General features: G+C 37.9%; 1 protein-coding gene across 23 annotated transcripts in view; it reads left to right on the top strand.

Annotated features, from left to right (window-relative positions):
- LOC129776386 (voltage-dependent calcium channel type A subunit alpha-1-like) overlaps positions 1–22,002 on the top strand; it is a 266,278-nt gene that overhangs the window by 196,883 nt on the left and 47,393 nt on the right. For 17 of the 23 annotated variants that reach the window (XM_055781992.1, XM_055782004.1, XM_055782003.1 and 14 more), the window contains 5 exons: positions 1,314–1,464; positions 6,166–6,293; positions 6,370–6,572; positions 6,636–6,844; positions 7,862–7,903. In XM_055781992.1, coding sequence (XP_055637967.1) covers positions 1,314–1,464; positions 6,166–6,293; positions 6,370–6,572; positions 6,636–6,844; positions 7,862–7,903 — 733 coding nt within the window. Of the gene's footprint in view, positions 1–1,313; positions 1,465–6,165; positions 6,294–6,369; positions 6,573–6,635; positions 6,845–7,861; positions 7,904–14,598; positions 15,002–21,713; positions 21,938–22,002 lie in introns of all 23 variants that reach the window. The other 6 variants (XM_055782008.1, XM_055782009.1, XM_055782001.1 and 3 more) reach the window with 4 other exon arrangements.

The raw sequence follows: 22,002 nt of genomic DNA, 5'->3' as shown, positions 1-22,002 counted from the left end.
CCAGCCTCATCAGGAATAGACATGCCCGAAAAGGTGTTACTAGCCTGACCACCCTTGGATCTCCGGAATTGCGCTGCCTTTTGCGTTATCATTAGTATCAAAGAAAATGTGTCACAACAATATATGGTGACATTTTTCTTTCTCCCTTCATCGTAGAGTTTTAGCTCCTTCTTGTGATTTCTTCACGTCGAATTTCATATTGCGATTTTTTGTTTCAATATTCGTTCCATGTTTAAAAAATGTGTGCTCAATATCCGTTGCAAATTATTTATACTCACTCTTCATAACTTTTCGGCCACTAAAAAAAAATAAAAACTCCAAACAAAGAGTGGATGACGGCCTCCCGTATACTGAAAGCTAGGTATTTTAATTTATAACAGCTTGTGTTGATTATTGATATGTGTGTTGTTGATTGAATCAGACTATGAGCAATCAAAACTACCTTTCTTCGTACCTACCTAATTTTTGACATTCTAACAGCGTTTTAACGTTTAATAATCTGTTATTCTTAGTTGAAACATTTAAAATACAAGATGGCTTCAAATTGTCAGCGTTGTGACATCTTGTATTTGATACTACTGAGAATAGCCAGCACCATTCTTGAGAACCATAGGGGTCGGTTTTCAAAGCATCCTCCCCTATGCTGTTTCCCCAAAAAATGTTCAATGCTACATCTATCCACTGCCAAACAAATGCAGCAGTTGCAGAAGCGATTGAAATCCTTCGCTTTACAATACATTTTGATTTTGTACAAATTAATACTTTGCATCCCGTGTTTATCTTTTTACATTTTCTTGTTAGTTAGTTATTTTTTAAGTTCAATTTGTTTGTAAACTGATTAGCAGTTTTTTTCCCAGTACTTGCATCGTTTAGAGTTTCCAGTACTCGTGATTGTTCAGAGTTTCCAGTACTTGCTAGTATGTTGAAAGTATTTTAGCTAGTTCCAGTTTATTGAAAGTTCTTATTAATATTTCCTAAAATCTTTAAACGTTAAATTTTATCAACACGATAAATCGATTCAATTATCGCCTCATTCCATTAGAACAAATATGCTCAAAAATAAACAAGAAAAAATCAGTCTAAAGCGAAGCTAACAACCGCCTGCGCACACCGCCCCTCAGTAATACCAAATTATAGCCTTTTTCACTTACACACAATTTTACACACGAATAAATAATTACACGACTGTTCAAAAATATCATAACGGAAATGAATGAAAGGTTTCGAGCGTTTCTAATTCATTTTTTTATACTTCCATCGAATCGAATGAAACATGTCATATCGGAACGATTGGCGCGAATGTACCCGAGCAGATGTGCAACAGGCGAGTCGTGGCCGAACATTATGCTGGCATGTCTCAAAGGGAGACCCTGTGACCCGAGGGCAGGCAAAACGAACGAAACCTGCGGATCGACGCTGGCCTATGCGTACTTCGTCTCGTTCATCTTCTTCTGCTCGTTTCTTGTAAGTGTGCAATTAATTGTGTTTCCAGAAAAAATAAGGTTTGGTCGTATACGTTTAATAAACTTAGATTATTATTACACTGTTAACACAATTCGCAGAATCATCGTTATTCTCATGGTACGTTGAAGCAAAACTTCGGGTGTAGTGGTTCTTCTCTCGAAAAAGTTGTCAGGCATGTCGACAACTATGCTATTTTATTTCAATCATCAGTTGAAAAACGTTTTACAAATTTATAAAAAACAACTATTTATACATCAAACAGGTTTTTTCATCCATTATGATTACGACGTCGCGCGTCGCCGGAGAGGTGTTTTTCACCAGCATCTTCAGCCATTGATTCATTATGTTGCTCAGACACGGCCAATCTCGACATGTGTTGACATAAAAATGTCCATTCAGGCCAGGTACTTCTTCACCGTTTAGCCGGTTGTTTCAACCTTCCGGACCGGAAACTGAGCGATAAGACCACCTTGCCCTCGGTCTTCCACTCCAGCTTCTGCTGCACTTTACGGTCGCGTAGCGGCCGGTCGGAATGAGGATAGAATTCAGGGAAAATCTGTTCCATTGAATTATTATTTGAAGTTTTTTTAACGCCATCCGAAATTAGTCCATTTTTAATGCATAAGTTAATACAAGTTTTTTGAAAAACCAAATAAAAATGGGATGTCCCAACAAACAATCATTAGCTGTTATTAAACTAGTCAGTTGAATAATAATCGAACAATAGTATTTTGTGCTTGATAAGATGATATGCTGGACTATATGTTGTATTAAAGCTTATTCAGACCTAATTGAAGCTTTTGTTGAACCATTCATATTTAACTGGATAATACGCCAGAGACAAGTTTTGAGGGTGCTTTATTTGTTCATCAACTCATGAAAAAGCTGAACAGACGTAATTTAAGCCTGAAATATATCTTTTAATCGACTATTTACACTCTACCCTACCGATACGAACCGATCGTTAGCTGTAATAAAATTAATCATTAATAATAATGGTCGAACAATTGAACAATTTAGTGCTCAATAAGACAATATGTTGAACTATATGTTATATAAAAGCTTATCAAGACCAAACTGCAGCTTTTGTTCAATCATCGATGTTTACATGTATAATATGTCAGTTTTTGTACAACACATGACGGACAACCAAAATGACCATTTGCTTCCAATGTTTTCAAGCTTATGTTTGATTGTTAGGGTTTTGATCCTAATTTGCTTGAACAAGGCTTGAATAGAAGATTTGATGACAATTAGTCAGGCATTATTAAGCTTAGAGCTGGATAAAACTATCATAAAAACGTCACACTGATGGGGAATGGTTAGTTATTGACGTAGGATGATGGTATTATTTTATTCGATTCGCTTGTTTATCCCTTCGGATATTATTTTGAAACGCATCTAAATTTCCGTATTTACTCTTCAACCCATTAACAACCAAACTGTAAAAATATTTTTTTCTTACGAAAGCCATAGGTGTAATTTTGATTGGAATCCCAATGTTTAAGAATGTTTTCTTCCATTTTTCGGGAATTAACGAAAAAATTTAAATGGTTTTTTTTCCTACAACACAATGTATGTTATTTTATCAAAGTAATATTTTAGAATAGGTCATTTATTAGGTTATGTTTTAATTTTCGAACAGCTGTTGATGGGTTAATGAAATGTTGTGGTATCCCAGAATAGGACGGATAGCCAGAGATGCCAGGTTTGAAGACATTCGACTCACTGTGGAGACATCTGATTTTGTGGAGACATTTTGAAGACATAATATATAAAATATGTGAATATGATAGCGAATGTAGATTTAAGGGAGATATTATTTCAGTAAAATTCCAACTTTTATCCGGAAATATCGTCAAAAGAAGTTTTTGTCTCATCGCCATCCGTTCGTTTTTTCATCAGTGTCACTTGTTTACATTTGTTCTTAGTAATCAACGGAGACTTTTTGTCTCGGTGTCATTCTTTTTTCTTTTTTCAAACTTTTCCAACCAGAAAATCCAGAAGTATATAGAATGAATTCAACAACAAAACGACTTTTTCTTCAAATTCTGGAGAACTTCAAGCGGTCTGAATACATTTTGTGTCTAGAAGATATTAGTTCATTTGAGGAGGCGATCTGGCGTAGTGGTAACATCCATGCCTCTCACGCTGAAGGTCACGAGTTCAATTCTCACTCCCGACATTCTTCCAAAAATGGAAGTAAAAGTGACGAACCAGCCAAATGAGTTTGAAAATCACTATAATACAGATATAAAAAAAAAATATTAGTTCATTTGCGCTCGAGAATTCGATTGCTTTGACATTGTATTTTTATTATTTTGAGTCTATACTATACAGTAAAACTTGTTTTTGTGCGATTTTTCTTTGTGCGGTTTTCTGTTCTTGTGCGGTTTTTTTTTTTGTGCGATTTTTTTTGTGCGGTGTATGAAAAGTAGCATATTTGACGAAGTTATCGTCCATTTTGTTTTTTTTTCGATGATTTATATGCATTTCAGTGCGAAAAAAACATATTTGCGTCTCAATTATCCACTTCTGAAATCATTCCCCTCCTCTCATCAAATGCTCTAAGTTTTTCTAAGTTCTCGCATGATATGATTTCTACCAGCAACACGTTTCGACATGCAACTAAAAGCATCGCAAAGCAGGGAAACAAAAGTAAATTGAACGGTGAATGGCGTGGATTTGGCGTGGATTTGGTGTGGTTTCGGTATTCACTTCATCATCGGTCGTAAATTTCTTGCCAGCGAGCATTCTCTTCAGGTCTGCGAACAGAGCATAGTCGCTGGGGGCCAGATCTTGAGAATACGGTGGATACGGAAGCAATTCGAAGCCCAATTCATGCAATTTTGCCATCAATACACGAAGTTAGAATTTTTTCAACCTTATGAACTTTTCAGCCAAACTGTTACTCCTACATTCAGGTTATGTTGTTTATGTGATTGGTTTCGATGATCCGTATTTACTCTGGTAATAGACACTAAGAGGGTATTTCTGATTTTATGGTTGGAAACGTAGAAACTTTTGGAGCTGCATCAAAAGGCTGTTTCGATTTCGGCACAGAGTCCCCCCTTCCAATTTCATGTTTCAGGGACGAAGACCAGATCATAATCGGTCCTAAACTGTTGGCAGAAGCCTTGTGTCGCGCTTATTTTTCTCCCGCCATCGCCAAATTCCACCGAGCGCATTACGGATCGGACACAGCTTTTCTACATGACCTCAGTTCAACCAAAGTTTGCTTCACTGAATTCACTTCCTCTGAATACCGTGCCGGTAGAATACCAACTGTTGCCCTCTATGAACGACGAGTGGGTGGATGTAGAACAAGCGCTACGTTTACAGGCGCCGAATAACCAACGTCATCATCATTCTAAAGCCGGTCTGGGTCGTTGTCATGCCAAAAGCCTTGTCATCTTCGTGTCAGACGTGGAAATCACAATTTGTATCATCATCCACGTTGTGATGGTAACTGTCTTGCTTCGTTACTTTATTGAGAGTTCACTAGATTTCGACGCTGTCTTCCTTAATTTGTTCTAGCTCGTCTCCTAAGCTTTGCTTGGATCAGTCTCCAAGCTCCAGAAAACGAACATCCCGACTGATTTGGATTTCTCCCGTGTTCAACATCCTATATGCCTTGTGCTCGGCGGAGAAGCAGACGGATGTCTTTTTCACCACCCACCATCTTTCTTTCGATGCAGCATTCACAGATCGTGCTGGATCCTTGTGTCCCAGACGGCGGTGCTAGAATTACTGGTAATTTTTCGTGAGAACCACTCATTTTTTCTGAGTTTCCAGAGATATGTAAGAAGTCGGTTGAATTGAAGCATATGGTGTAGGATACAATAACTATCTTCATATGTAAGTCTGGCCATATGAACTTTATTGTTGTGTTTAGGCGCGAAACATACAAAAAACTAAAATTCCAGTGTTTCATAACTATAGAACCAGATGGGAAAACTCTCACTCCGTTACAAAATTAACATCAATTTCACATGAATTACCATAAGTTTCTAATTCGTAGGTCATCTTTAGTTCTCAATCAATTCAAATAACCCATTCGGGGTGGCTTCGACCAAGCTGCGTCATGTTGTAGTGTGTATCTCGTTCTACGCAGAGGATACTGCTCGTTTAAGCTCTTCAAATCACTAATACTGCTTGTAAGCTGCATCTACTATTCATATGATCACTCCTCATAAGTTATGATAGGGTTTTGATCAGGTAAACAAGCTAACAAGTCCAGAATCTGAAATTGTTCAGTTGTTGCAAGTCGAGTCAGTGAGGGGGAGGTGGTCGGTTCAACAATATGAACCAGCAATCGGTTTAGAAATGAAATTGCCGAGTTCGAACCAAAGTGCTGAAATAATACAAAAAAAACATCAATTTGACAAGTAATTTAATTTTTAGATATCGGATTCTGACTGAATCGCTCTTTCACTTTTTATTGAATATAACACTAAGTTGATTTTTTACAGAATGAACAGAATTAAAATAATGTTTGTAAATTCTCTGTGACATATGTTCCTTGCACGTTTTTTTTTGACACACGAGGATTGATGAAAACCGAAGCGATTTTTTTTAATTTCGTAGGCTGTATCAGATTTATTGAAATCTTTTCGGATTGTTTCCGGAATCATGTCTTGACGGTCAACAAATGTATCGGAATTTCCCACATGAACTTGATTTCATTTTGTATGCTTCTAGATGTTGAACTTATTCGTCGCCGTCATCATGGATAACTTCGACTATCTGACACGAGATTCCAGCATTCTCGGCGCTCACCATCTCGATGAATTTGTACGGATATGGGCCGAGTACGATCCGAATGCTACGTAAGTTCACCAACTCTTATTCGTCGGTTATCAGAGGAAACCCAGGCATTCAATTAATGATCTCATATTCCAACAGGGGTAAAATACATTATACAGAAATGTATGATATGTTGAAAAACATGGATCCTCCTTTGGGATTTGGTAACAAATGTCCCAACCGACTCGCCTACAAGAAACTGATACGCATGAACATGCCACTGGACGCCGAGGGCAAGGTTGGTTTCACTACGACTCTGTTCGCGCTGATCCGGGAAAATCTCAACATCAAAATGAGAACTGGTACGTATCGTTTGCGAAATTGATCAACCTGTTGATGGATGGATATCTCACGATTGGTTCCAGCCGAGGAAATGGACCAAGCAGATGCGGAACTGCGACAAACCATCAGCCACATCTGGCCCCTGCAAGCGAAGAAGATGCTGGACCTGCTCGTACCTATGAAGGATGAACTGAACGCTGGGAAGATCACGGTGGGAAAAATCTACGCAGGTTTGCTTATTTTGGAATCCTGGCGAAACACCAAGTTCGGACAGCTTGAGTCGGATCTACCGGTAAGTGTGTGGCCTTGGAATTCGGTTCCGATGATTTTTGAAACTTTACCTTTTGTTATCAGAATAAGATAAAAAAAAATACTTTGTTTTATCGAGATGTTACACTTTAGGTTCCTATATCAACCAAATCAATATTTATAAAAACAATAAGAAATATCAAGAAATATCTAGAAGCATATTAAGACATAGATTCAAGTACCACTGAAAGCTGGTGGACCAATGTCTGTTAATTTTTACATGGTTTATATTATTTCATAATTCCGTTAGAATTTATTATTTATATATTTTTCCATGTTTTATTCATCGTTTATTGCCAGACATATGAGTGTTCATTAAATTTGTTGAAAAAAATTGATTGTTTTGGCAGTTTAACGATACGTTCATTGTGGATCCCACTGTTGTTTAAACCCGCCTCAACTAGTGAAGCGTTGTTGATCGTTCCAACTTGTCGATGATTCGCTGCAATCAGATCCTAGTTTTTATGTTTTTCGTTCAGTTACACGTTTAGTTTCTTCTGTAAAATTATATTAGCATTCTATATACGGTTAATGGTCGTCTAGACGAGATTTATTGAATATTTGACGCTGTTTTCACACACTGTCTCTGTCTTTGAACACTCTTTCATGCCTCTGTTTTAGTTTTTTGTTGTCTATGTTTAGAATTCTCGTTTTCTTCTGATTTCTCCATTTCTTGTGTCATTACGTCTTTTATTATGTTTAGTTTTGATTTGTGTTTTATGAAGCAAATAAACCCAAAAAATACAGATTTCCCTCAAGCGAATCGAAATTACTTTCGTTTTTATTTTCAAGCGATAGCGAAATGATAGAAAAAAACAACCAGTTCGTTTCTATCATTTCTAATTCACAGCGAACTTTGTTGCTTAGGATCATTATTTCCACTGTAGAGCAGCAGATAAAATAACTCTATTTAGCAGCAATATTTCACAGAACAATAATACCTAAAAGCACCTAATTCCATACGATAACTTTGCTACAACACGGCCGTTCGTTTTTCCAGGCACAAGATGCAAGCAAAAATAGTCCCACGGCCAGACCGCCGGTATTACTCACCACTTTTTATCTTCTTCTTTATATTCAATGCTACGAATCGTGTTGTTTTCATTTTTTCTTTCAATATTCCATTTTCCATACTTGTCAATAAAAATGCGCTCATTCTTTTGTTTTCAGGTTCTTTTCTTTTGTTTCGTTTGGAATTTTTCTTTCGCAATGTGTGCTTTACTCTATTGATTTTAAACTGTTTTTTTTCTTTTCCGTTACACTTTGCGTTTCTTTCCCTTTTGCAAAGTTCTACACTAGAATAGCGTTAGGGAGTGCGAAGTTTGTGATAAATTATTCCACCTCTGTTATGATTAAATCTCGTTGAAAACGTTCCATGCATCACTTTCCAACGAGTAGAATAGTTAGGTCGGTTCAATTTCAAATATTTTGAATTATATTTCACAATTCTTGTTTTGTTACACAGTATTCACAAATCAGAACATTAAACTACAAAAAAAAACACATACTCTAACACTCGAACTTAAAATGAATGCGTAGTAAAGTTCAGGGGTTTTCTTTTATCAAAACTAAGTAGATGGACGAATCTAGATATAGATAAACATTTGACTATCCCAGATTCATTCCAAACAAACCAGTCCAGGGAAAGCGATCTGGGCACAGATCGCTGGGATCGAGATAACTTCCATCCCGGAATTCCAAGAAAGACGTTGGAGAATTTTGTAGATTGATGGTTGTTGCAAATCCGTTGGAAGCACTTGCTAGCTAGTTGTCCCTTGAACAATTCAGAACAATCCGATCGATTGATGGGGAGAACTCACCAAATAGTTGGTAGATGATTTTAGTTACTCTAGGATTGCTGCATCGGTCACACTGGCCAACAACAGATACCATATGAAATTGGCGTAGTGTTGATAGAGTAGTGGATAGAGTTTGCTTTTTTATTTGACAGTAAGTTTTAATAAATGTTCATATTCTAGTTTACTTTATGTTTCCCGTTTCGGCCTTAATTAGTCTCAATCCGTTTCACATCTTCTTTCCTTTTTTGTTCTCATCAAGGCATATACAGTCATGGAAATCCATATCACACGCATCCTTGAATATACGTAGGAAAATGTGTTCATGCTACGATGTCTCCTCCATTAGCGTACAACGTATAAAAATATATAAATGAAAATAAGATTTTCATTTTGCTAGAGCAAAACGTGCATCACGTTCATCATAGATTATTTCCAACAGATCATAACATAGATAGTGGCAAAAAACAAAATATTTGATTTCAGACATATGGAAATATATCAAACTATGCTGTTCTTGACTTTTATTTGTTTTGTGGTTTGTTGGTACAAAACTTAACTTTCGTCGTGTGCTCTTCAGTGCTGTGATCCATCATTGTCACACAAAATGTGATCACAATCACTTAATCACTCTCATAGAAAATTGGTTCTGAATCATCAGTTGTGAAATTCACTTATTTATTTCTAACTTCCTATAGAAAGATCACATTTTATACCTCTCTCAGCCTATCATCCTGCTTACGATTTGCCACAAAGAGTCCTAGCAAACATTAAATCGCATAACTTGGCATATTCTAAATCGCATATAAAGTGAGATCGAATCAAAATCATATATAATGTTGATTAACTGATACATCTGGTAACTCGATTTTATTTATCACTACAGTCTCAATTCAGTGTAACAAACATCGGTTTTATTATAAACAGTATCGTAAAATCGATCTATACGAAATCATATATGCATATCAGGCTGATGCAGTTTGTAAATCACAATGTCGAGTCGTGAGGTTATAAATGTTATAACCTCACGACTTGACATTTCTTCTTATGAGAATATTTATGTTGGTAGAAAGAGAAACTAGTTGTTAGTTGGAGTGGAATATAAATGCTGCTCCGGTGGGATTCAAGCTCTGGTGATTTGGATTATCGAGCTCCAGCTGTCTCGCACGGCTGTCTGAATTGTAATGCTGGAGCAGCTAAAACTCGTACATATGGTACGAAAGAGATGCAATCGGCGATGCATCATTCTTGGTTGCCGATTTCGCTTGTTTAATTGTATACTAAGGAAAAGGAAGTCATCCCAATCAAACGAACCAAATATTTAGTTTCGTTTATTTGAAATGATAACCCAAGAAATTAATAGGAACGATCTCGATTCTGAAGAACTTTGGATAATTTGTCTAGGAAAAAAATCAATTGTCTGAAAATTGCAAAACCAAATAAATAAACATGCTTTGAAGTTGGTTCATGTTACAAAACCGCTCTGCAGCCATCTCGAAACTCTATTGTGTACTAGTACCAGTAGTGGCTGAATACAACTGAACTTATGGAAAGGATGCAGAACTTCGAACGCTTGTGTCCAACCTCTCTCTTTCATTGAATGATATTCCACAACGTGTAAAACGATTTTTCGCAGTACTACATTGATTCAAATTATACGTTTATGTAACTCTCGAACTACATCTGCCTGATATGCATATATGATGTCGATTAGTTTAATTTTACGATAATGCATATCATAAAACCGATGTTTGTTATGCCCAATTACGACTTAATCTGTCGTGATAAATAAAATCAGATTTTTCGCATTTTATTCGTTTTGAGATATACACGATGTATACTTATAATGTCAATTAAACGATATTGATTCGTTCCCAGTTCATATACGACTTAGAGTATGCCAAGTTATACGATTTTATGTTTGGTGGGTGATGAGAGTGTCTATTGTCATGTTCCAAAATCAGCAACTGAGAAAAACGCAATCAAGGTTTCCCAGCATATTTGTCTACCAGAAGCTTTGAACATTTTAGCTTAGCAATACACCGGATTTTTCATAAGCAGTAAACTATAGTTTGATGAAATGTGAAAAGTTCCGCTCACTGAGTCAATCAGGCTTGGTTACCGACTTAACAATTCATGGTGGGACAGTTATGCCTATAATATCATCATGAGACAATTTTTTTTTTTCATCCAAAATATATATTTTTATTAAGGCTCATATGGCGTCAACGGGGCCGGGAGTTCAATATTTCGACAATGTTTGCCTTATAACTATGTTAGTAATATGTAACCGATTACTCGCGGTTGGCTCGAGGTTAGTATTACAAGTGTTTTCGTAATTGTGATGTTGCTGTCTCCAATGATCTGTACCTGTGCTCGACACGGGATACTTCCTATAGGGATGCAGCTGACCATTAATCAGCAACGCCCCCCTAGTCTGTACCCCATATCTAGCGTGGTGCGTCTTTTCGACTCGAGGAATCCAGGATAGAATAGTCACTAGCCGGTGCAATCATCAGCTCGTGTAGAGTTATCATGAGCGGTAGAACCTTTAGCTCTTGTTGATTGATCAGTGGACTGCACAACCTTTGGCCCGTGTATCTGTAAAGAGTGTGTGTATGTATTGCCGCGACTAAGTAAAAGTTTATAGATCGGATAGGAGGGATATGAAACAGCGACACAACGAAAGAAACATCATTAAACGTTGACATCGGCGTTTCTGAGGAACAGGTATAGATGAAGCAGAAGATCAGGATCACGGCTACCTAAGATATCCCGGATGGGGATATCCGATTGTCTGCCTTTTGCTCTCAATGCTCTAGAGAGCTGAGAGCGAGCAGCATGGAATCGGATACACGACCAGACAATATGTTCGATGTCGTGGTAGCCATCACCACAATCACATAGATTGTTTGCTGCGAGCCCAATGCGATAGAGATGCGCGTTTAGGTTGTAGTGATTGGACATAAGCCGAGATATCACGCGAATGAAATCACGACCTACATTCAATCCCTTAAACCAAGCTTTCGTCGAAACCTTAGGGATAATCGTGTGTAACCAACGACCGAACTCATCTTCACTCCACATGTGCTGCCAACTTACGAGCGTGTACTGACGTGTATTGCTTATAATGTGGAAAAATTCATTATAAGCAATTTGCCTTTCAAAAAATATGCTTTCTGAAGCGCCCACCTTAGCTAGCGAGTCTGCTCATTCCCCGGAATCGAGCAATGAGAGGGAGCCCATGCTAAGGTAATCTCGAATAATTTTTCGACCAAAACACTCAATAGATGTCTTATTCTTGTTAGGAAATAAGATGAGCGTTTATCAACTTTCATTGAGCGGATTGCCTCTATTGAGCTGAGACTGTCTGAAAAAATAAAGTAATGGTCGATGGGCAATGTTTCAATGATCCCTAGAGCATAGTATATCGCACCTATTTCGGCGACATATACGGAACAAGGATCTTTGAGTTTGAAAGAGGCACTGGAATTTTCATTGAAGATGCCGAAGCCAGTGGACCCGTTTATGCATGAACCATCAGTAAAGAACATTTTATCAGATCTAACTTTCCCATATTCTGCCGAAAATATCGGTGGAATAGAATCGGAGCGTAGATGATCTGGGATTCCATGGATTTTTTTGTCGCATGGACAGATCAAAATTGACAGAGGAATTGCAAAGGTATGGGAAGCAAACTTGGTTAAAGATGCCCGGTGAAGGGTGCTACAAGTATGAGAAGTATGAGACAATTGAACTTGATGTGATTTTTTGAAATGCTCGAGACAAACAATAACTTTTTTGTGTTTTTTCCGAAAGATTATACATAAAAACATCGTTTTATGAAGAAGGGATCTGCAATACCTTTGCAGAATATAAATCTCATTGTTATTAGGCATTCGCCAACAAGATATACACGTGTTCTGTCAAACTTTTTTTTAATTTGTTTGAGAATTAGTTCGTTCTTCCAAACCAGAAATGAGTGCATTAGCCCTGTTGAAAGCGTGATATGAAATTATTTTACCTGAACCGATTTATTTATTATATCAACATAGGACAATTGTGCTTGGTGTTGTTTTTTTTTTAAAGCTGAGAACAAACAGTATGTTTTTTGTGTTTTTCGGAAAGACATCGTATTATGAAGAAAAGTGAAAATTGTCAAAAAGTAACATGTGACAAATATGCGTAGAACGGCAGTACAGTAATAGCAACGAACCAACTCACCCTATAAATATGGGAGGAAGCAAGCCAAACATACACACACAATGACATAAGGTGGCATGAACAAAAACGTCAGTATTTTCTGACTTTGTCCGCTCCGTCAACAGAGCACGCAGCATGACATTCAGTTTGTAATTATAGGAGAAGTGTGTAATATGCACCCCCTAAGCGAGAATGGATTTATCTTGACCGTGCTCTTAAAAATTAAGGTCACAACGACGTCAGTACATAGATTATTTAACCCTCAGCCATCTGTAATCGTTCTGTTTTTAGATACTGAATAACAAAAGTGCTACGAATTTTATTTTGTAAGGCGCCCAAATTCTATCTCTCAGAGACTATAAAGCTCAGAGAAACAGCTTGTATGAATGATAGATTCCATCAATCTATTCACTTCATGCCCATCAGCGAAGAGAAGAAACCGTTTCTCCGGTGAGCGCGTTCTCCCAGTATTCGTGAATTAATTCTCCAGTCCACGCTCTTTTTTCTACATTCTCTGAGCACATAATATAGATGCCAAATGTGAAGACATGTTTACGTTTTGAAGACATTTAAGTTTGTGAAAACATACTGAGGTCATTTCCAAGTATGTGAAAACAACTGTTTGTGTGATTTATCGAACATGATTTAGAAATATCTTGATGGTTTGCTAATTTTTGTACATTATGATTACATTTGATGACATTCATTCGTGTCATGCAGATATTTGAAAAAAAATCATCTGGCACCTCTTATATACAAGCTATTTCTCTCGTGAGAATGTTCTCCGGCCCAAAGCGAGCAAATTGTCCCGATCGAGGGTATACTGTACTGCCCGATGGTAAGCCGATGCGTTTTCTTCATCTAAGATATCCACTTGGAAATCCACTCAATAAAAATGACTAAATGACTAATAAATGACATTCACTGGCACGATTGCCTATAACCATTGCATTTCTATTCTTGCTGGTTTACGAGAAAATCAGGCGGATCAAATTGCCCGGCAGGCGCGTTTTGGACACATCTCCTCTATTAAAGAGAAGCTAAACTTTTCTTATTTTGATATATTTTAGCCATCATTTTGTCAATTTCAAAAATTGTTGGTGGCGTGTCGATTAGCTCCTTCCATGACTGTTCGAATTGTGCTAAACAAATATGTATAAAACAGATCATAGATCCTAGATCGTCGATCAAAGTTCATTTTCAATGTATACTTCGGCTGTATATGAAGTTTTCTTCCAACAAAAATATTATTTACTTAATTATGAAGAGATAAATAATGAAAAACCATCATCTACATTCTGATTTTGTGAAGAATATTTTTAAATTTGTTTATGAGTTGAAGCATGACGCTCATGCTTCAGTATGATAATTTCATTGGAAGTAAAATTTCTGATGAGGAGACATCAACTTGAACACAATTCGTTGACGAAATATCAACAAACTCAATTCGACAATTTCACAAGCGAATCGGAGGTCTTAGCGCTATAATTTAGTACCAAATCTCAACCACTCACAGGTGTCCACAGGCTGTGATGATATTCCAACCTATTCCCACTTCGAACGCATGCCCAGATGAATGAGTTCTAACGCTTCAATCTACACACAATTTTACCAATTCGCATGCGAGCGGTACGCAAATACTTATCTGCTGAAGAAGTTTTGTTTTTCACCACCATCATCCACTCTGCACCATCAGGATATATCGAGACTCACACTCTCTGTGTACCATTTATTTCAGGCCACATTTGCCATCCGCTTTGTCAGAGTAAAACCGTGTTGTTCTAATACGAAATATTGAAACCCAGTCAGTATTATTGGTCTGGAATCAACCCTAACCAGGATTTCCAGGATCCTAGTTTATCGAAAAACGATACACGTCACAGAAGCGATTCCAAAGGTTTCCCAATAGGAACAATGGCACCAGAGAGGGCTCCTGGAAAATAACTTTTAACTCTACTTTTGTTGCTCTGCCTCTAAATGTACCTCTATCTCTCCGTCTTCATTTGTGATTTGACTACACTATCCTATTACTCGGTGAGCAAACCGTGAGAATTAGGATAAAAGCTGCGCCGACTGTCTCCTCTACAAAATCCTAGCCCGTTTTTGACTAGTGCTGTTAATCCAGTTGAGTTTTTGACTAGGTAATTGAACAGATATCTTAAGAATAGAAATAATAGTAGATAGTTAGTTTTTTTTCCTACACTGAACATAAAATTCAACATTATTTTTCCATGTAACCTTCATTTGTGGGACTACTAGATACATTAGTAGAATAAGCTTCCGTTCAGAATCACACACGATGCCTGTACAAAGAACGGAACGCAGAACCGAGCGTGAGTGCAATCCCAATTGGCCACGAAAAATAGGGTCGCATAGAGTCCCATGTAAAAAGTGCCTGTAAATTGGCTTCCGCAATCGAAAATAGATTTTCTGTGCACTGAATCTACAAAACTCTCCAACAGTCATTTCACCTCAAACGAAACAACACAACGAGATGGTTTCACTATAGATAAAGTTGTGAAGCGATAATAACAACTCTGGCAATGAAGATCGTTGAAAGCGTGTCATATATCGGATTTTTTTTTGCATAGTCACACAGCCCTAAAACACAACCTAAAAAAATTGTCCGCTTAAAAATCTTTCCCTACCTTGAAACTGAGCACGACCTTCGATATCTGGAATCTGAATCCGAATCTGCACCTCTAATTCCAGAATCCAGGAATACAGAAGTTCTACAAGAAATGAGAAAAAAATATTATCAGATGTAGATGTGCATATGTTTACTTTTGCTTCTTTTTTCCTCAACGTTGGAAGTTTGATATTGCTGACAATTTTTTGAACTAGGAACTGGTGATACAAGTGCAAATGATAACCCCAGAGACGACTGGTGGGGTGATATTTTGCATTTCAACGTTTTCAAGTACATGTGTCTGGAACATTTTTCTACAATGGATCAAGCATTGTCATGCTGCACGATGACTGTATCGTGTTTTGTGTAGTATTGTGGCCATTAGTATTGCATTTGTATTTGTAATGATCGACTCAAATTCATCGGTTATATCCAGTACAATTTCAGTTTATTTCGACAAATCACCAGACACTAAGCTGAGTCCCGAGTAAAACCCAAGATTTGAGGTTGGAAAACTGCAACCATGTACCGGGAGTGATGGCGAAATAATGACTTGGAGAAGAATCTAATATCTTAATGTGATTAAGCATCATTGTAAACAGTACTTCAAAGACGTTAATTTTCGGTTGAATTTTGGTGTGGAAGAATGGCCGAAAACTTTGCATGTTTTACTGTAACGGAAGCAAACAAACGTTTTCCTACCGTAACAGCGACTCAGCTTCAAGCCAAACCAAGGCACCCAATCTTTCTTGCTTCTAGATCACTCACGTGGCCCTAATATTTTGAAACAATTTGATGACAAACAAACTTTCTATGGAATTTTGTTGAAAAAAATTATGTCATTTTCCGCTAGATCAATCCGTAGAAAAATGATAGAAGCATTTGCTTCTTACATCTGATAGAATCAAATAAGTGGATTTAGATTTTAATACCCTCCTGGCATTCAAGTCTATTTGAAAGTTCGTGCCGCCAGTGATGATGACCAAATCGAGACATTGATAAAGAATGAAAACATGGTGCATGAGTAAAGTGATCAGATGACCAGAAGTCTAACGCGGGATATCAAAATAAAAAAAAACAACATTGCGTATATAAGTTGTATAAACATAAACTGAAGAAGTATACAACAAATAGTTTAACTAGTCTCGTTTATTCGTGAAATTCTTGGCATGGCAAATATTGCAATAAGTTCCAAAAAACCTTCAGTATAAACATATTTTTCCTTTAGAACTTTCAGTTGATTTTGTACATTCAGTGGTAGAAACTGATTACTTACTCTATCACGGAGTTTAAACTGGAGATCGTTAATTTGAGATTATAATATTTTCACTCTCGATGTCCTTCACATGGAATACTGCAACTATGCATGAAATACAACCACATTTCAGAACATTTATCTTCGAAAATGTCTCGAAGAACTCTGGGGCTATTATAACTCGATTTTAGCCATCAGAACTGGCCACCTCGTATAACTATAACCCAGAATTTTCATGTACAAGTCTTGATGATTCAAAGTATCGTGAACAATTGCGAGAAAAGGCATATACTCCATGCTCTTTATGATCTGCGCAACAGAACACGGACTCGTAACATTCGTTACAATTGGTTCCGTTTTTTTTAAATCGCAAAAGAATGAACCAATTGGCTCCTAGAAAAAGCGAACTAGAACTTGTAATTAAGTCAGTTTTGATTAACACGAGATGTCTGGTCAGTTGCAAGGTGTGCAAATTGAAATTGTCCGGTTTTTCCAATGAAGCAAACACTTAATTTTCAGGAATATATTTTTATTCAAAGTAATACCCATTTGATTATACACATTTCGGCCATCTTTCAGACAAATTCTAGATTCCCTTCCAGTGAAACTTTTTTTTTTGTTTCGGCGCAAAGTACGCAAACTTTTTTTTGTGGTTTGGTGTGAATGTTTCCAGAGGCCTTGAGTTTGCCACAATTTTCAGCCACCACGACCAGTGTCTTTCCTTCTGAAAACACTTCAGCCGTAACCGCCCCTGGTGGTATTTATGTAGCTCCATTTTATATTGGAACTTGTTATGGACAGTCCTTGTTTTATCTGGTGTTGCAGTACACATTCAACTCCTTTGAAATTCGTTCCATTTTTGCTGGAGAATTCTAACAGTGATCCTGCACGCACCGTCAGACAAGTGTTATCCATCGCCTAAAGCTAGACCTTCCCTCCTCCACCAGCAGCGGTCCGAAATAGTCCAGCCCCGTATAGGTTAAAAGTCATTCGTGATGGGTCCGATGCGCAACCGGAAGAGACCTCATCGGTTAAATCATTGGTCGAGCTGTACGAATTTTGTAGAACACCCAATCGCGTTTCGCCTTCTTGAACGTAGTCTTGGAATTGTGTTGGAATTGTGCGTAGTCTTGCGATTGTGCCGCTTTCGCATAGTAGTCTATGATTGCACAAGATAGACATAAAAAAGTAAATGGAACTGTTCTTCCCGAAGACCTTCTTTCCCGATTCATTCAGAGTTTTCTTCGAATTGAACTTCAACTGCGTAAGCTTCCCATTGAGCATGGAGTACTTCCGTTGCTTCTTGGACGCGTTGTTCAGAAATCGATTAGCGTATGATGTAGCAGGCTATCCCAGGGAGCGAACAGGGAATTCATCGTTGTCTCTATCGAATAGTGATGTAAAATCGGCGCTCGCATTTCTTCTGTAGTAGTCACCACTGGTTGTTTGACACGGAACCACTCATCTTCCGGTAGCTGCAGAAAATTGAATTCTTGAAACCATTTGCTGTCTTGGTCGAAGTACGGATCACTTTTCCATTTCGTCGATTCTTCCGCTGGTTGATTTTGATTGTACCCACCTCCGTTGACACGCCGTTGTCTGTTCCAGAATCATTCCTACTTGAAAAAACACGAATTGTCTATTATTTCGAAAATCTGATTTTATCCTGGCCAATGCGATTCTGGGTCTGTCTGGAATTCCAGGGAATAGACAACGGTTTCAGAGGCGCTACTCTTGATTTGGCGGCGATCAGACAGCATTGTGGACTCCCGTCTTTATTGAATTCATAGAAATTTGATACGTCCTTCGAGTTGCACCGCTGAAGTAACATATTGAGATTCGGATATCAGTAATACATTCGATCATCGCGTCGCTGATCTTCTCGTCTAAGTTCGTACCTTCTCGTCACAGGTCCAGAATCATAACTTAGTCGTCCAAGAGTGCAAAAGTGTTGAGCGAACCATATTTTCCATATACTGTTTTAGGAATGATCCGGAATAGTGTAGAAGCCAGTGATAATGGTAATGATTTTCGGCCACCTGAACTTTCGGTACCAACTACTTAGATGGTGCACTAAGCGAATGCAGGAGCGGATGGTGGTGAAACAGGCAGCCTTCAAAGTCGGGCTGTCAACGCGCTGAACGATTGCGAGCAAGGCGGGTGATTTCAAGCTAAAGGATCTGTCAAGTGGCGTTTTTGAATAAAGACATGTTAGAAAGGCATTAGAAAACATTCTCAAAAAACAATTACAGCGCAAGTGCATGTTCCATTGAAGCTAAACGAGATAATCTGACAGGGCCATGTTTTCTCATGAACGTTCATCCTCGCAATGTTTCATTTTTGTCGCTACACTTGTGTGGTACTGTTTGCGTTCTCTGTTGGACGCTTGTTTGCTGCTGGTTAAATGGCGATGCACGGAAGATATCAAGAGGTGCAAAACCGCTGAGGCAGCACTAAATAACATGAAGCATGATACTTGATACTTGCAAGTATTGCAATTTTTGATGTTTTTATGGGTTGTTGAAGATATTTTGAAGTAGTGAGGGAATGAAGAAAAAAGGTGCGGTAATGGTTTCCAGCAGGTTTATAGTGTCTTTCATGGTTTTAGCGATGTGCTGCGATGCGTGGTCATGCAGTAATATAACTTTACCGTGTCTTCGGGCCCATTTCGCACCTTCTTCCATCAATGCGATGTTCGAATTTATCATTTGTTCCCGGTAGCCATCTGTATTTACCGTTTCACCCGGATTTAGTAGCTCATGGAGCGCCATACCATCGTGGTCCCATTACACACAGAGTATCGTCTTTCGGCCGGAACGTTTTGTCTTTGAAGTGGATGGACCGGCTTCACCAGGTGAGAGTCATGATTATGTGGCGCTTAGGGTTACTGAACTAATAGTATAACAAACAACGATGTGTTCCGACCGCATTTTTCTCGAGATGAAAAGACAAAGGTAGCGTAGGCCGCAAATGGTCGTTTTTTTCGGAACGAAATCCGACATTTTTTATGCGCTGAATCTTCAAGTTACCTTGTCTTAGGCAGCATGACACTTAGATATTTTTGAAGTTTAATATCAAATGAAAAAAAAAACACATGTCAAATCGAACGAATGCGTAGAACCCTGCAAACAACCGCTGAAACATCAACCGAACAATTTCAACTGGCACACCTGATAAAACGTCACGATGAATGAATTACACATAATTTGGTCGAAAACAGTGAAGGTTTGTGTCCGCGGTACCAACGCATAGTTGACGTATGATTACGTTACGATATTCGTTGCATTTTGATTTTGAATATCTTCGAATAAGATAAGCCGCAGTCGCAGTCAACCTTGGAAACATATTGCGGTCTGCTAGCTTGTGTCGTCAGAATTCTGAGAGGAGAGAAATTTATTGGCTGCATGGAAAATGGTGAAAGATTGGGGAATGGAGCCGAACATACATATGGAAAAGGATAAATGTATGTCTACCTTTAAAAGTACTGCTTTTTTTTCTTGAAAATTGACACAAACTTCTCGGACAACCCGATCAAATTTAAAATAGGATTCTACCGAAAAGGTGGAGAAAATTTTTTGAACCAATTAACCGCTTCCGTATTGAATAAGGTGCAGATTCGGAGAATTAAACGTTGTTGTTCTATTTCATTGTAATTACGAAAACAATATTTCCGAAACAGTTCTTGATAAGCGACATCGGTTTCTACTTTTTCGGGGAATTTTTTATATCAATCCATCTTTATTGAACTCATTCATAAATTTTCTAAAATGTTGACGATCTTCTAGCCAAAACGTTATAATCCTATTCGACGTAATTTATCAACAATAAAATTATAGAATTCATCTTACGAATATTATGATGAGATATTGTCTAATATGATCAGTGCAATAACTATTTAATCGCATCTGCAACTCAGTACTCAGATAAGTTAATGAATAATTGGATTGAACTTGTCCTATATTTTATCTGCAATTATTATCAATTTTCGTAGCAATAGTTCTGTCCCGTTTACGGCTTATTAGTCAACCTTCTTTCCAATAGATCTTAGCGACAGTTTTTTTTTGTCTATCTAGTCAAACTACAAAACCTATTTTTAAGTTACGTGGCGTCTCAAATCATCCTCTTCTAGTTTAGTTCCTAGACATAGACGATTGAATTTAGCTTACTAGTTCTAGACAGCGACACGAAACAGCAAAAAAAAAATCATGTTCACATTCCCACGAGCAACAGATTTAACAGTTTTTGATTGATGACAAATTTTTTGCATATTTTTTCTCGTCAAACCTATACTTTTACAATTGCATGCCGATCCGGTTTTCGATATTCTCAATTAGAATAGTTTTTTTTTCAATAATCACTCGATTGCATGTTTTTACTTCAAGTTTGAATTTGACACGGTTTTTCGAATTTGTCTTAATGACTTTCTTACTCGGTTTACAACTTAAACACGAAACTGTAAATACAACTAGTTTAATTCATCATCAAGTGATTGAAACTGCTCGCCCCAGTCGGGAATGCGAGTTATTCCAATTACTTTTGAACGGTAACGAATCAAATTACTAACACTAGCTATACGTAATTTTATTCGTTACTCGCCTGTAAAAAAAGCATACTTACTTAATTTCGAAGCAATGCATTAACATTTTCTAAACTATTTCATATATTTCGTTTGTTCGTTTTACGCTTCGATTAAAAATCGCTTCCGCTAAACTAACAAAATAACACTACTGTAAAAACGCATTAAACTCTACCATAACAATGTCGCCATGCTCAAACCATCCAACAAAATCGTCCTACTCGTGGACATTCGTGATATGTGCGATGACGGCTGACTGCGCACCTTCAACGTGTTGTGTACATTCAACGCACAAAAATTTCACTTGAAAATCATACCCACCAATCAAAAACACAATCAATCGTATCAACCGACTCGAACGAAAACAAACAAACAAAAAAAATCACCCCGTAGAAGCCATCCATTTTTGGTGCGATTCTCGACATGGCTGCACTCGAAAAAACCACCGGATCTCGCACCGGTTCCCTGAGCATCGAGAACGGTGAAGGCGTTAACTCACAGACCCATCTTTTGTACGCCCATCCGCCCAATGGAGTTCACGGGGGCCACGAGGTCGATCATGAAGGTACTCTGGCCAGCCTCGCTCGACGCACCACTATGCGCAAGCGGTCCTTCAGGTAAGTGTCAGACTCATACAACTTCTATCAAATCAGTCCTTCCCCCCGACTTCTCGAGCTCCAAT

Source organism: Toxorhynchites rutilus, chromosome 3 (assembly GCF_029784135.1).
Source record: "Toxorhynchites rutilus septentrionalis strain SRP chromosome 3, ASM2978413v1, whole genome shotgun sequence".
NCBI classification, from domain to species: domain Eukaryota; kingdom Metazoa; phylum Arthropoda; class Insecta; order Diptera; family Culicidae; genus Toxorhynchites; species Toxorhynchites rutilus.
This window is presented reverse-complemented; position numbering and strand designations above follow the sequence as displayed.